General features: G+C 47.1%; 2 protein-coding genes across 2 annotated transcripts; both read left to right on the forward strand.

Moving 5' to 3' along the window:
• Positions 1 to 5,602: 5,602 nt before the first annotated feature.
• On the forward strand, positions 5,603 to 13,193 carry LOC123104385 (probable E3 ubiquitin-protein ligase ARI5). Its single transcript, XM_044526220.1, has 15 exons — positions 5,603 to 5,855; positions 6,719 to 6,840; positions 7,148 to 7,250; positions 7,335 to 7,425; positions 7,971 to 8,143; positions 8,284 to 8,385; positions 8,489 to 8,577; positions 9,465 to 9,572; positions 9,681 to 9,774; positions 10,372 to 10,461; positions 11,398 to 11,442; positions 11,683 to 11,754; positions 11,851 to 11,944; positions 12,018 to 12,162; positions 12,666 to 13,193. The coding sequence occupies exons 1-15, from the start codon at positions 5,679 to 5,681 to the stop codon at positions 12,841 to 12,843; spliced, it is 1,683 nt and encodes a 560-aa protein (XP_044382155.1). The 5' UTR covers positions 5,603 to 5,678; the 3' UTR covers positions 12,844 to 13,193.
• Positions 13,194 to 13,972: 779 nt separating this feature from the next.
• Positions 13,973 to 15,573, forward strand: LOC123104386 (flavin-containing monooxygenase FMO GS-OX-like 8). Its single transcript, XM_044526221.1, has 2 exons — positions 13,973 to 15,213; positions 15,284 to 15,573. Exons 1-2 carry the CDS (start codon positions 13,987 to 13,989, stop codon positions 15,530 to 15,532), a joined length of 1,476 nt encoding a protein of 491 aa, XP_044382156.1. The 5' UTR covers positions 13,973 to 13,986; the 3' UTR covers positions 15,533 to 15,573.
• The last annotated feature ends 627 nt before the right edge of the window (positions 15,574 to 16,200 follow it).

Below are 16,200 nucleotides of genomic sequence, written 5' to 3' on the forward strand. Positions count from 1 at the left end.
ATCTTAGCATCACCCTTTAATGAGAATAGAAATATTTTAAAAATATAAAAGTAGCGAGATTTCTCATCATTAGTGAACATGGTGGCTATATCATTTAATTTAGTAAGACGTGCCACAACAGTTTCAGATTCATAGCCATGAAAAGGATCAGATTCAACCAAAGTAATTATATCAGGATCAACAGAGAATTCATAATCCTTATCAGTAACACAGATAGATGAAGTAGCAAAATCAGGGCCAGGTTTCATTCTAGCATTAAGAGATTGCTGCTTCCATTTAGCTAATAACCTCTTGAGCTCGTATCTATCTTTACAAGCTAAAATATCTAAAGCAACTTCCTTTTCAAAAACATAGCCCTCAGGAATAACAGGTGATTCATATTTATTATGGGGGAGTCTTCATCATCACTTTCATCAATATTATCAGATTCAATATTTTCATTCTCTCTAACCCTAGCAAGTTGTTCATTAAGAAATTCACCAAGTGACACAGTAGTATCAAGCATAGAAGTAGTTTCATCATAAGTATCATGCATAGCAGAAGTGGCATCATCAATAACATGCGACATATCAGAACGAATAGCAGAAGCAGGTTTAGGTGCCGCGAGCTTACTCAAAACAGAAGATGAATCAAGTGCAGAGCTAGATGACAGTTCCTTACCTCCCCTCGTAGTTGAGGGATAAATTTTTGTTTTCCCGTCTTTCAAGTTCTTCATAGTGACAAGCAGATATAAATCGGAAGTGACTCAAAGAATAGAGCTATGCTCCCCGGCAACGGCGCCATAAAATAGTCTTGATAACCCACAAGTATAGGGGATCGCAACAGTTTTCGAGGGTAGAGTATTCAACTCAAATTTATTGATTCGACACAAGGGGAGCCAAAGAATATTCTCAAGTATTAGCAGCTGAGTTGTCAATTCAACCACACCTGGAAACTTAATATCTACAGCAAAGTGTTTAGTAGCAAAGTAATATGATAGTAGTAGTAACGGTAGCAAAAGTAATGTTTTTGGTATTTCATAGTGATTGTAGCAATAGCAACGGAAAAGTAGATAAGAGAGAAACAATATATGGAAAGCTCGTAGGCAATGGATCGGTGATAGAGAATTATGCCGGATGTGGTTCATCATGTAACATTCATAATCTAGGGTGACACAAAACTAGCTCCAATTCATCGATGTAATGTAGGCATGTATTCCGAATATAGTCATACGTGCATATGGAAAAGAACTTGCATGACATCTTTTGTCCTACCCTCCCGTGGCAGCGGGGTCCTAGCGAAAACTAAGGGATATTAAGGCCTCCTTTTAATGGAGTACCGGACCAAAGCATTAACACATAGTGAATACATGAACTCCTCAAACTACGGTCATCACCGGTGAGTATCCCGATTATTGTCATTTCGGGGTTAACGGATCATAACACATAATAGGTGACTATAGACTTGCAAGATATGATTAAGAACTCTCATATATTGATGAAAACATAATAGGTTCAGATCTAAAATCATGGCACTCAGGCCCTAGTGACAAGCATTAAGCATAGCAAAGTCATAGCAACATCAATCTCAGAACATAGTGGATACTAGGGATCAAACCCTAACAAAACTAACTCGATTACATGATAAATCTCATCCAACCCATCATCGTCCAGCAAGCCTATGATGAAATTACTCACGCACGACAGTGAGTATCATGAAATTGGTGATGGAGGAAGGTTGATGATGACGATGGCGACAGATTCCCCTCTCCGGAGCCCCGAACGGACTCCAGATCGGCCCTCCCGAGAGGTTTTAGGGTTTGACGGCGGCTCCGTATCGTAAAACGCGATGAATCCTTCTCTCTGATTTTTTTTTCTCCGCGAAAGCAAATATATAGAGTTGGAGTTGAGGTTGAAGGAGATCCAGGGGGCCCACGAGGTAGGGGGCGCGCCCTGGGAGGGGGGTGGCAGGCGCGCCCCCACCCTCGTGGCTAGGGTGTGGGCCCCCTGGTCTTCATCTTTTGCAATGATTTTTTATTATTTCCGAAAAGATATTCCGTGAAGTTTCATGTCATTCCGAAAACTTTTGTTTCTGCACATAAATAACACCATGGCAATTCTGCTGAAAACAACGTCAATCTGGGTTAGTTCCATTCAAATCATGCAAGTTAGAGTCCAAAACAAGGGCAAAAGTGTTTGGAAAAGTAGATACGACGGAGATGTATCACGCCTCCCCGAGGCCGTCCGCTCCAGGCCGTCCCCGTGGCTGCACCGACCCTCGGGCCGCCAGTGCGTTGCCCCGTCGGGCCGTAGCGAGCGTGGCACGCGGTCCACACCACCGCCCCGAGGCCGTCCCCGTGGTTGCACCGACCTGCGCTCTGCCGCCCCTTCGGGCTGTAGCATCGTGGCCCGCGGTCCCTGCGACCGCCCCAAGGTCTTCCGTCGTCGCCCTGACCCGCCCGCCGCCGCTGTGTCGCTCCTTCGGGCCGTAGCGCCGCAGCCCGCGGTCTACCGCCGTCGCTGCTGCGTCGACTTCTCATGGTATGTGCCGCGTCGCGTTCCTTGGTGCGGGAACGCCACCGTCCGTGCCGGTCTTCATCATGCTGTCCGGTTCTTCGCCTCCTTCGAGCATCGCCACCACACTCCTAACCTAGCCGCCGCCGCCGCTCTTCTTCGGCCGCCACCGCTGCTACCCCAGTAGCCGCCGTAGCGACGCATCCACCCCGTACGTCTTCGTCCAGCACCAGCTCGTCGCTAGCGTCGTCGTCATCTACCCCGACCACTTCGTCTACTCCGACAACCACGGGCGACATCGGCCTCGCGCTGATTGGCGCCGCAACTGTCGTCGAGTCCTTCTCTGCTGGCCTCTCCGACTTCTTCGACATGGCGTACAGCTCGTGCAGGTCTCAGTCTACGCATGCCCGGTGCTGGCAACACCGATGCATGCCTTCGTTCATGACGTGTCCCCGGGCCTGGCAAGCCTGGTGCGGTGCTTCGTCAACTTCGTCTTCGTCTGTCTACGCATGCCCGGTGCTGGCAACACCGATGCGTGCCTTCGTCCACGATGTGTCCCCGGGCTTGGCAAACCCGCCGCGACGCGTCGTCAACAACGTCTTGCTCCCGGCGCACCACTACTTCGACACCACTGCGCCCATGTCTAACTCGACGCCTCCTTGTGCCCGCGGCTCCACGACGACTTCATCGCACCGGCTACCCCGACTCGACATCGCCCATGACTTTTTTCGCACGGCTACCTCGATCACGGCTCCACCATCCTACGCTCACGGGTACCACGACATACGGCACAAAGGGCTATCGCCTTGCTTGAGCAACCTCGTCGGTTGCCACTCCAGCCACGACTCCGCGATGCATCGACCGTTACGACTGTGGGGGGGTGTCCGTCGGCTTGCCTTCACATTCTTCTCCAGTCTTAGCGTCTGCATCGCTACCGTTGTGATTGCGGGGATGTTGAGTATATTAATTATTAGGAAAGACGAGATAAACAAGGATTTGTTCTGACTTATCTTGTACCCCAAATAAATCATTGTACTCATATATAACTGTTTCACCAAACCTCTCTCTCCCTTCTAACAACCAGTTACGACACAAACAATTGTTCAGTTTTCTACACCCAGCAGCCAGCAACGGATTAGTCAGTACAAAGGATTTAGCAAGCGATCGATTACCTTGACGATGGCCGTCCACACACCCTCGGCGATCAGCTCCTCCACATCTGAGTCAGCGAGTCCACGGCAACAGAGAAGGCCAGAACTGAATCCTGCTCCTGCCACGTACACCTTGGGGCCCTTCATGCGCCGCCCGTCATCAACAACTACAGGATGTCCTGGGTGCACTCTCCATCAGCCAGCGAGTTTATCCACATGTGGCGACATGCCATTTGTGCCGGCCAAGTGCAGTGAGCATGCATGGAGTCGACGATCTTTAGGTCATCTCCAACACCAACTCTTAAATTTCCTGCCTGTCCGAACCGTAAAAGCTATCCAATGTGATCCTGTATCAGTTCGCGGTCTGGTCCAAACGCGTTTTGTCCCAGAAACCGAAGAAAAACATGGGGAGTTGTGCAGGAGTCCGGACCGCTCCCAACCCTCTTCTGATCACCCTGGCCCACAAAAAAACCCTCCCCGATCCACACACGCTTCTCACCAGTCGTCCAGCTGCCTATATTCATGCCGCTGTAGAGCGCGTCGCTCCACATCGAAGGTGGCTCGAGACGGACATGACCTCTCACTGCCTTCGCCTTTGAAGCGGGACGCTCTGCTAGGGACGTCGAGACCGAATTGGAGAAGGCAAAGCTTCAGTTCTCGGGGCTCATGGCCGGACACGGGGAATGCCGCCGACGATCATAGATTAGGTGTATTACTTATAATGAAATACTACATGTTTATATGAAATCTAGCAGTGTTTGGACAAATTTCGTTTGGTTAGTTCGCATTGTTGTTGAAATGTATGTGGGCAGCGTTGGATGGCAGCCTCTTGCATCCGTGTCCGCAGACGGATGCGAGAGGAAATATGCGAGTCGTCATTGGATATGCTCTTAGTACTCAGTAGGTTCTAGAAAATATAAACAAGGGTTTTTATCATTTATGCCATTTGTTATGTCTCACTACTCAGTTTTGCCATTAAAAATCACAACTATTCAAAATTACTATCGTTGCTCAAAAATGACATTAAATATCTAAAAAATACAATTATTTTCGTTAGATGTTTGCTAGAAAATGTCATTAGACATCATCATTGTTAGGTCAAACCCGTAGACCATGTTGTATGACAAAAATACCCTAGACCCACATGTTAGCTCTCTCTATCTCACAATGATAAGTGTGAGTCTCACTTGTGAGGAGCAAGCAAGCGAATAACTTTAGAGGAAAATAAAGACATTGTTGGGATCAAATGGGACTCACACTTTTATTGCAGTGAGATAAAGAAAGAACTGACATAGCGAACGAGATTTGAGATAACGGCAATGATGTCAAGTGACATTTTTGAATATATGCGCGTAACGAAGCGATATCATTTTTGAACAGTTTGATATTTCTAGTGGCAAAACAAGTAGTGTGGCATAAATAAATGATAAACCCTAAAAAAAGTGAATATCTTTTTCAAGGAAAGGGAACCAAAAAAAGATTCCGTTAGGCTGGTTGTAATGGGGAGTATCATATACCAGTATCGTGCATATGATACTAGTCTATGATTCTCTAATACATAGTATCATATGTTGGTATCATAGAGGACTATTTATTGTCATGCATGACACAAAGTAGCACATCATTTAATATGATACGGTATCATGATATAATACTCAAACCTCTCTTTCTTCATTTAATTCTATGCCATTTCATCAAAATTACTTAATTGACATGCATAATACTATCTATGATACTTCCATTACGGGCAGCCTTACCGATGGGAAGCCCAGAATTTACCGCCTCGAATTGCTCGCACAGATTCTTCACCTCGCCAAGGCAGCGCACCGGGGCCCACACGCCACGTCCACGTAGGAAACCACGCACGAACGTCCAACCCCACCCCACCCCACCGCTTCTTTATGGCGTCGGCTTGACTCGAGCACGCAAGACGCAACTCCAACCCCCCCTCCGTCCATCCCCCGTCCCCTCCCCACCCCACCCCACCCCCAAAACCCCAATCTTTCCCCCCTCCGATCGCCCCCCGCCGGCCGCGATGGACTCCGACAACGAGCCCTGGGGAGGGAGCGACGACGACCCCGTCGCCGTCGGGGACTACTACTACGACTGCAGCGACGGGGGCGGCGGCGGGGGCGGCGAGGAGGACGAGGGATCCGACTGCGCCGGCGACGACTACGAGGTCCGCGAGGAGGTCGCCTCGATGCGCGAGAAGGTACCGTCGATCGCCCCGCTCGCCGGTAGCGGCATCCGCATCTACTTGCTTGTTCCGTGGGGCGGGGCTGGGCCGCGAACGCGATGGCCGCACAGCGTGTGATCTCGGGCGCTGGGTGCAGTGGCTCTCTGAATGCGCAGTGCTGGCGCCGAATTTCGGGGCGGGCCTTCTCGAGATTTTTCTTATCGCGGGGGCAGTGGCCTTCTTATCAGTCAGTAGACGTTGTGGCAGAGAAGTGGGCGCTTGCTCTGCATCTTGTCGTCAGTAGACGTTGTGGCAGAGAAGTGGGCGCTTGCTCTGCATCTTATCGTCAGTAGACGTTGTGGCAGAGAAGTGTGACGACAGTAGGTTTCAGTGTGCTGTGCTCCTCGAAAGTGGTAGGTTTGCTGGGAGATGAATTCTGCTGTGGTGAATAGATTTCACAGATATACATACATACATACATACTACTGCACAACGGTTAGTCTGTGCTAGGTGGTCAGTGTTGTCAGAGCATAGTGGTCCAAGGGCAAGTCTGTATAGGTCTCGCCATTTTTGGCACGCTAATTGTTAAGCATAGCAGCTTGTTGTTATCAGTGTTGCTACGCACGCGGGTGGAGCACCTGCCAAAATTGCCATCACCCTCTTGTTTCCTACAAGAAGCATACACATTAGCAATTTATGATGGAGCTTAAAAAATGACTCTTTTTTACTTTATGAAACTCTGCTTTCTTGCCAGTTTATCCTCTATAAGGATGTGCATGACATAACTCAGTTTCGGGATTTTCTCCTCCATGTTTCTTTTCTGTTCTGTTCTGTTGTCTTTTCATCTTATAGCTCTGAAAGTCACTCAAAGAGCTTGTGTTCCTTTTCACCACAAACAGAGATACATTGTGTTATCTGAAAATGACATACATGAGCGGCAAGAGGAAGCCATAAGACGGGTATCTTCAATATTTTCAATTCCAAGAGAATCAGCATGCATCCTCCTTCGACATTACAAATGGTCAGTTATGCTGCCAAAAAAATACATGTACAGCTAGCCATGTTAGATACATGAAATGAAGTCATGTTCCAGTACATCTTATCTCTGAGTTTATTCTACTGCTCTACATTCTTTTGCAATGTACCTGAGAAATTCGTCTTGAGAAAGTTTCTGAGATTTACTCGTTTCAGTGGACATAGTAATAATATGTATAACAATTTTCTATGTAAACTATGCTACATGCATATAAGATTCTGCTTTCAAATTGTTGCAAAGGTGGAATTCTTGTGAGCTGAAAAGGTAGATTCTCTATCTCAATTTTGTTCAGGAATATTAGCAAGTTGAATGACGAGTGGTTCGCAGATGAAGAACGTGTCCGTCATTTTGTTGGCTTGCCTACAAATGGGGCTGTTCTTCCTGACTGCCAGGAGGTAGCTTTTCTTATCAGCCGGTATCATATCTGGTTAAATCAGTGACTTAACATGTTTTATCTCTGATGGTTCCTTTGGTTGCAGCTAACTTGTGGAATATGTTTTGAAGGATATTCCACAAGTGCACTGAGCTCTGCTGGTTGTGTTCACCTCTACTGCCATGAGTGTTGGGAAGGTCTCTTTCTCAATGTTGTTATTTCATCCACATAACCAACTTGATTAATATTAGTAATATAAACAACACATAAATGCATAAGGATCAAAACGGGGGCTCTAGGCGTGTAAGAAAACAAGAATCAGCCGACTGATCAGAGTATGCCGTTGTAAGTTTGTAACGCCGGTCAGGGATGAGGAATCTCACTGATGTTGGATCTATTTCCCCATCCCTATGTACCCTATATCTGTTAGGTAAAATCTCAAGATCGCAAATATCCATACTGATGTCGTGTTTGTGCATGGCATGCAAATGTAGCGCAGCCTACTAAGCATGTTGCATGTATGTAATCATGTTATTTATTTTGATGTAGTGGGAAGCATAGCTGCAATTGTGAAATTGTGACATATAGCTTACCTAACATAAGTAACAGGAGTTGAAGGATTGAAGTTGTACATTTTTTACACACAGAGAACTAAATAGGGAACTATTGAATTGCCAGATCCTTCTCCTTATTCGTAGTGATCAATTGAATTTCTAGTGCTAAAATAAGGTAACTATTTCAGGGTATATTAGTGCTTCAATAAATGATGGTCCAGGATGTTTGTCACTGCGGTGCCCTGAGCCATCTTGTACTGCCATGGTTCTCGAAGAAACCATTAATAGATTGGCTAAAGATGAGGAGAAAGTGAAGTACAAACAATTTTTATCATGCTCATATGTTGAAGACAACAAGAAGGTAATTCCTTGAAGTGGCCTAGCACTTTTCTTGTTTGTAGGCGACCGGTTTTAAGGATGATATGCGTTTAAGAGTTCATTTTATGTCATTTGTATCCTATGGTTTCTGAAATTTATTCATGATATCATGTTAATATTCAGATAAAGTGGTGTCCAGCTCCTGATTGTACCCGTGCAGTGGAGTTTCTTGGTGATGAGAACTATGATGTCTCATGCATGTGCAAATTCAGCTTCTGCTGGAACGTCGGTATCTTATTTTGGTTTAATCTCTTGCCATATCTGGTTGTTTTATTGTAATAATCCAGAAGCTTATTATTGCAATGCTACCTTTTCCAAATATATGCAGTGTACAGAGGAAACTCATCGACCAGTTAGCTGTGAGACTGTCTCAAAGTGGATATTAAAGAACAGTGCAGAATCCGAGAATGTGAATTGGTTCGTTATAACACACAATTTCTTTGTTCCATAATATATTTCAGTTCTTTGTTTATAAGGCGGTGCGACCTAAGGTGAGCACCAACCACCCTAATGCCTAAGCGCCTAATGCGGACGCCTAAGCGCCTAATGTGGGCATAATTGCAAGGCACTGACAGGGCGCCTTGCGCCTAAGCGTCCAAGGTGGGATGCCTTGTAAATAATGTTTCAGTTATTGCTAGTGTTTCATTGTGGAGTAAAGTGCATTGGGCGTAAAGGTGGATTTGTTCCGGTACTTGAAAAATGGAAGTTTAGTCCTAGTGGTGCATTAAGTTACTTTTGTCCTGCTAGTCCAGTATGTATAGGTTTGCTCTTGTGGTGCCTTCACCCTTGCCACAGAGGTGAATAAAATAGGAGTGGCCTGCAGCGAGTTCAACCTGGTGTGCTGTAGCCAACACCATGATCGAATGTATTAGCTTGTAGCAGTGGAGAGCAAGGACTGAAGCGACTATGCGAACATCGTTACCAAACCATGGGCCTGGAGAATGCCAAAGCAGGGGATGCTCTGGGTCTAATGGGGCCTCGTGGTGCTTTGGAGAAGGGACTCACTGGAACGGCAGACGTGCGTCGAGGTTTAATGCTGGACATGTCCCGCGTTTGATGGAAGTGAGAGGGACAAGCTCTCATCCGACATGGCTCGGGTCAAAGCGCTATGTAGGCTGTCAAAGGCTATCTACTATAGTCTTTGTCAGAGCCTCTAGTTACTCGCTTAATGCACGTCACTGACTAGAACATGCAGTTTTGTAGTACGGGACCTATGACACAACAGTTTGTGTAATGACTCATTTTAATTTCTGCATACATAAGGAAACATCAAAAACTATCTCTGAAGTGATTCATTTTTCCAGGATAATAGCTAATTCAAAGCCCTGTCCTAAATGCAAACGACCAATAGAGAAGAATCATGGTTGCATGCATATGACGTGCCGTCCTCCTTGCAAATTTCAGTTTTGCTGGTACACTCCCATCTCCTGAGCTTATTTATTTTTGTACTCTGTTTTGCTGATGAAAATTGGACATTTTGCATGTGATATCTTTGGTCTGATGCTCTTACATCATCACAGGTTATGTCTAGGTGACTGGTCAGAACACGGAAGTAGGACCACTGGTGGCAATTATGCTTGCAATCGCTATGAAGCAGACAAGAAGAAAGGCATAGTATGTTCTTTTTTGGGCATTATCCTTCTCTGTATCGAGGAAGAATCGCATTCCTGGGTTTGATCCCAAGGTGCATAGCTTGCTATTGGCCAGATAATGCAAAACAAGCCCGGTCCATTGGGTCCCTTCTAAAAATAATAATTAAAAGCTCATTTGGAAGTTAAAAAAAACTGATTTTCTCTCACAAGTATGGATACACTATTAGTATGTACCCGTATGTTTTCATAAAGAAATATGTTTATTTGAGGGCTACCCAAAAGACACAAATATCTGGGTCTATAATACTCCACAATTTTTCACTATTATAGGGCCACAATCTTTTTTTTTGTGCACCCCACAAATGAAAATATCTAGTAAAAAAATTACAAGTATGTAGATCACACCAATATGTACACCTGGGTTTTTTTTCAAAAATTTCTGAAACTTCAAAAATATGTTTTTTTAAGTTTCAGGATCCAATAGATCCAGGATTGAAATGACCGTTCTTGCTACTGGCGTGCTACTCAATTATGTGGTTTCCTGACTCTATTTACTGCTGCCAACTGCAATTTGTTGTTACTTTCCCTGTTTATTTTATCTCATGTTCTTTTCTTTTAGTATGATGAAGCTGAAGCACAGAGAGAACGGGCTAAAAACTCACTTGTGAGATACACGCATTATTTTGAGCGCTGGGCATCCAATCAGAAGGTACATTCTTCAGGATCCTGTTGCAGCCGTTTCATTATTTGAAATTCTGAATTTTGCCTAGTTTTCCCAGGACATGCTTGTACAGTGTCATGTACTCCCTCCGTCCGGAAATACTTGTCCGAGGAATGGATGTATCTAGATGTATTTTAGTTCTAGATACATCCATTTGTATCCATTTCTATGACAAGTATTTTCGGACGGAGGGAGTATAACTGTAGACAAGACAAGTCCACATTTTCAACCCTGAACTCTAGCCAAGATTTGATACTCAACTCTGCACTACGAAACCACCTAGAGCATAACCGTTGACTATACAAACCATCCACTTCACCTCGTACGACCCTCTCCACTCTTATTTTGGCCCAACTTAGATGCTACTACATGGGATCCTCATTGTTAACTGATGAAGCCTTGTCAGCGATGGATCCCACGTGATTTCAATACTCCCTTTTGTCATTAGCCAGTTCACCACTTGACATGTTGCACTTACTAATTAAAAATTCAGCCTCCGGTTGGAGTCGGGGGGGGGGGGGGGGGGGGGGTTATTATTATTATTAAAACAAGTGCATGTATGTCCGGTGTGTTTGTATTATCCCCATAAAGTTGGCTATTAGGAGAGTTTTAGTTTCCTCAAAAACTGCCCAAGCAAGTCCTTATGACATTAATAATGTTATAAGAGTCAGGATCTAATTTTACATCTCTGCTTGTAAGTACCAGATCCATCTCTTATGTCCTTGCTAAGTCAATTATTTCCTTTATTCTAAACTCATCTGAGGAATTTTCTTGTGATTTTACATTTCTTCTTTGTGGTGATCACAGTTTATTTCATTTTCTACTAGTGTTTACTACAAAGTATGCATTGTTTGGTTTATGGGGCACGAGTTTCTGTATATGATGCCTTGGGTGCTTACTTTTTTGGTTCTTGCCTGTTGACAGTCGAGGCAGAAGGCACAAGGAGATCTGCAAAAGTTCGAAAGTGAAGTAAGTATTTAAAACCTTACATTGTGGCATCCACCCTTCCTCTTAAAAATACAGTGTCATGCACCCAATATTTGTCTGTCAGTGCACAAGTCTGTTGCTATTGTCTCCAATTAGTAGAAATTTTTACTGAAAAGGATGTATGATTGTCACTCCTTATAGTTTGGGTTCTTGCATTTCAAGTCTTCTTTTTTTCCCCACACATTTATCATACCTGTGCTTGACTATTTGTTCACACTCTAGCTTGCGAAGCTCAGTGACATTCTTGGAATACCAGAGTCTCAACTAAAGTTCATACCTGAAGCTTGGTCACAGGTTAAATATCTTATAATGCCCATAAACTGGCTCTATACTTTTAACATAGCCTTCCTTTTTCTGACACGTCTGCCCTACCATCCTTCACTATGACAGATTGTAGAATGCAGACAAGTGCTGCAATGGACATATGCTTATGGGTATTATCTCGATGATAAAGCCAAGAATGATTTTTTTGTGTACCTCCAAGGTAGAAGGTTTTAAGCTTGCAGCTTAAGGTTTATCGCATGATTGACATAGCCATACATCTGGAAATTTTGTAGGTGAAGCTGAGTCTGGTTTGGAGCGCCTCCATAAATGTGCGGAGAAGGACATACATGCAATTTTACCTAAAGCTGGTGAAACTGAACCTCTTCCTTCATTACAAGACTTCAATGAATTTCGTGTGAAACTTGCTGGTCTAACAAGGTATTGCGGGGATGTCTCTGATTACTACTGACATTTGCAGTTATATACAGTATTTTTCTTGTGTGTGTGACCAAGTTACTAACTTGTGCTAGTTTAGCCTCTCTTGCTCCCTCTGTTTATCCTGTCAAAGGTCCTTATTTACCTGACTTTTGGCCATTCTTTTTCTTCTCAATTTGAACTTTATGGTGATGATTTTTGGACCATTCCGAGCGAAGATCCATATGGGCGTCATGTGATGTTGTAGGAGTTATGTGGCCCGCATAGCATTTTCAGTGGATGTTAGGTCAATCATGCTCCTCCATTTATAACCGTGTTCTCGTTTGGCTGAAGTTGTATGCATTATGCCATGCATAATTGTACCAAAATCTTGTGTAGCCTCACTGTGCCCTCCAAATACTGAATTTGACTTACCATTCTGTACTGCACGAGTCTCGTATCAATGAATATGTTAACTAAGCTAATTTTAAAGAGCAGTGGCTAAGCTGAAACTTTTTTTGTTACAGCGTAACTCGCAACTACTTTGAGAACCTTGTTCAAGCACTGGAAGCAGGGCTGGAGGACGTGCGTGTTACGGGCGGCCAGTCGACTTCGAAGAAGAAAGCCCGCACCGCCTCCAAGAGGAAACCATCGGCCAAAGGCAAGTCAGGCAGGAATAAGAAGGCGAGAATAACCATCTCTTAACATTCAGGTGGGGGTTGGCCCTGTGAGCGCTGCTGCGCCTTCAGTCGACCCCATCTTCGCAGATATCATCTGCGATGGTCCGGGGGTAGAGGTAGGCAGTTAGGGGGCCCTCGCCAAAATTTGTATAGCGAGTCTGGATGCTTGTTCTGCCCAGGCATTCTGGTGGCATGGACGTGAAGCGCTGTACATATCCTGTCATTTAGCTGGATATAGAGTGCGTACTTGTTTTTCCTTTTTCTTTTACCGTGTCTAATCGAGATATGGTGGTAAATATGATACAAGGTATAGAGAGTGAATTTGGCGTGACAAAACTCACTGTTTTGGTAGCAGCTACGCATTTTTGTGTGACAGCCTCCCATCTCTTTTGTTTCTGAAAGTTGGGGTGAGGGTGGTTTGAATTTGTTCTCTCTTTTGTCTATGTCGGGAAGGGGGCAGTACAGCGACAATAAGAGGGAGGCGATAGACTGATAGTGTATGGTGGAGCTAAGCTGCTGATGTCTTTGCCTGATGTGTAAGACCTACCGTTAGACATTTGACATGTGAAATTTGAGTACTGTCCCGTGAAGACAAGATCATGAGTACTAGTACCCAACATATATGATCGTGGTGATTTTTTTTTTTCATTTTCGTGTGCGTCGCGGTTGAAAAATATGTATGTAAGACTCTGTTAGCCATATCTCAGTTGCTTGAGAAATTTGTCATGTCAGTCGGTTCTTGCGTGGAGGAGAGCAACGCAGCCCGAGGCTGGGGAGGCCGAGCCATGACCTAACGACGTCGTGGCTCGGCTGAAGGAAGATGAAGGCTAGCCGTTGGATTGAGAAAATTGAGAGAAATCATTTTTTTGGTTAGTTAATAATAAGCAGTTGGCCCTATGTAACGGTGGAACCAGAGAAAGACCAAGAAACAATGCTCTTGCGTTCTTTTGGACGGCACATTACATGACTATAAGTTGTTTATCAGTTCAACCGAAACTTGCTTGTCCATTTTTATGTTATATCTTGCTCTTCTCCTTGGCCAACTAGTATCGGTTCGCACTAAGCTATCGGAATTCTTATTTTACAGTTGGTATAACCCACCCGATCTCCTTGTAAGTCTCCGCTCTCCGGTCCAGATTCCGATCACCATCACCATCGGCCGATCGGCATGGCCGCTGGCGACGGCGAGCCGGAGCCGGCGGTGCAGCAGCGCCCGCAGCTGCAGTCAAAGAACGTGTGCGTCGTGGGGGGCGGCATGGCAGGCCTGGCGGCGGCGCGCGAGCTGCGGCGAGAGGGCCACGCGGTCACCGTCATGGAGCAGAGCGGCGACGTCGGCGGGCAGTGGCTGTACGACCCGGCGCCCACCCGCGGCCTCGTGCCCAGCGCCAGCAGCGCGTACGCGTCCCTCCGCCTCCGCACCCCGCGGGAGGCCATGGGCTTCTCCGACTTCCAGCTCCTTCCCAGGGACGGCGCCGGCCGCGACCCGCGCCGCTTCCCCGGCCACCGCGAGGTGCACTGCTACCTCCGGGACTTCTGCGCCGCGTTCGGGCTCATGGACGCCGTCAGGCTCAACACCCGGGTCGTCCGCGTCGCTCCGACGTCGACGGCGACGCGTCAGTGGGCGGTGAGGTCCGTGCGGCGCCTTGGCGGCCCGGAGGATGGTGCGCGGGCAGAGGAGGAGGAGGAGGAGGCAGTGTTTGACGCGGTGGTCGTGGCCACCGGTCAGTACTCGCATCCGGTGCTCCCCAGCGGCATCGAGGGAGCGGGGGAATGGAGGCGCCGGCAGCTGCACAGCCACTTGTACAGGACGCCGGAGCCGTTCCGCGGCGAGGCGGTGGTGGTGGTCGGCTGCGGGGACAGCGGCACGGACATCGCGCTGGACCTCCGCCGCGTCGCCAGGGTGGTGCACCTCGCCGCCGGCTCCGAGGCCTCCACGCCGGCCGTGTCGAGGATGGTGGCCAACCACGGCGACGTGCTACGCCTCCACCCGCGGGCACGCCGGCTGCACGCCGACGGTCGCGTGTCGTTCGACGACGGCTCCTCCGTCGTCGCCGACACGGTGATCTACTGCACGGGGTACGGCTACTCGTTCCCGTTCCTGGACACGGGCGGGGCGGTCGCCGTGGGCGACGGCGGCTGCGTGGTCGGGCCGCTGTTCGAGCACGTGTTCCCGCCGTCCCTGGCGCCGTCGCTCTCCTTCGTGGGCGTGCCGAGGAAGGTCCTGGTGCCGTGGTTCGTCGAGGCGCAGGCGAGGTGGGTCGCGCAGGCGCTGTCCGGCCGCCGCGCGCTGCCGCCGGAGGCGGAGATGGTGCGGGCCGTGGAGGAGCACCTCCGCGCCAGGGAGGCCGCCGGCGTGCCGAGGAAACACGCCCACCACCACATCAACGGCATTGACGTAAGAACTGAACAGTACATAGACATTGATCGCTGATTACGTTTGACATTATCCATTTGCGTTGGATCAGAAAATGATCGAGTTCATGGAGGAGCACGGCGGCCTGACGCCGATGGAGGAGTGGAAGGAGGAGCTGCTCCTGTCGAGCGTGGCGAGCATGTGCGACGACCTGGAGACCTTCCGCGACCGCGCCGACGACGGCGAGAGCGTCCGGAAGGGCCTGCAGGGATGGCGCGGCGGCTTAGCTGCTCAGGCTCAACACGAAGCCATGGATGCTGCTGCTGAAGCTGAAGCTGATGGGTTGGCCATGGATGATTAATAAGCTCCCGTTTAACTGAATTGAACTGCACAAGAGGTTCTGTGGGAGATTCAGTTTAATTCCCTTCGTCTGGTCACCATGCACCCGTCCGATTAATCGATCTGCAACCGTCAGATCTGCCCCGTCCCTTCCCTTCTTCCTCTCATACCGTTCTGCACGCGCAAAGCATCCCCCCCTCCCCCGACTCGCAACAAAAAAGCTCGCCGCCGACGCTCATCGCTACCAAATCACGGAAAAAGGCGTAGCAGTTTTCTTTTCTTTCTTTTTTTTCAAAAAGGTTAAAGACCATATATTAAAGTCGATCAGCTCTCACAAGACCATCATTATAGAAATTAAAAAATACACACGGTCGTTGGAAAAACCGAGCCCCCGTCGGTCAGTCAATGACAACTACAGTAGTAGTATCAAGTAAAGGTTTTGACAGGATACCCAAAACAGGTTCCATATTGTATTGTTTAGGCCTTCTTTGGTTCATAGGATAAGAATTTTATAGAAAGAGAAAAATCACAGAAAGTGAGATGACATGCACGTCAATTCCTATAGAGAAAAAGACATCATTTGATGCATAGGATAGGATTTTTTTCATTGAGTCTAGGCTAATGTGTTTTTTTCTCCAAAACATGAAGGATTGATTTCTATACTACATAGAAATAGAAATCCATTCCTAC

This window comes from Triticum aestivum, chromosome 5A (assembly GCF_018294505.1).
Source record: "Triticum aestivum cultivar Chinese Spring chromosome 5A, IWGSC CS RefSeq v2.1, whole genome shotgun sequence".
Taxonomy (NCBI): domain Eukaryota; kingdom Viridiplantae; phylum Streptophyta; class Magnoliopsida; order Poales; family Poaceae; genus Triticum; species Triticum aestivum.

Bases quoted from the DNA above. Each gene is read 5' to 3' on its own strand.
- LOC123104386 (XM_044526221.1), top strand. From the start codon at position 13,987: ATGGCCGCTGGCGACGGCGAGCCGGAGCCGGCGGTGCAGCAGCGCCCG. The intron at 15,214-15,283 runs GTAAGAACTGAA...GCGTTGGATCAG, and splicing joins ACCACATCAACGGCATTGAC to AAAATGATCGAGTTCATGGA.
- LOC123104385 (XM_044526220.1), top strand. From the start codon at position 5,679: ATGGACTCCGACAACGAGCCCTGGGGAGGGAGCGACGACGACCCCGTC. The intron at 9,775-10,371 runs GTATGTTCTTTT...CTTTTCTTTTAG, and splicing joins CAGACAAGAAGAAAGGCATA to TATGATGAAGCTGAAGCACA. The intron at 12,163-12,665 runs GTATTGCGGGGA...TTTTTGTTACAG, and splicing joins AAACTTGCTGGTCTAACAAG to CGTAACTCGCAACTACTTTG.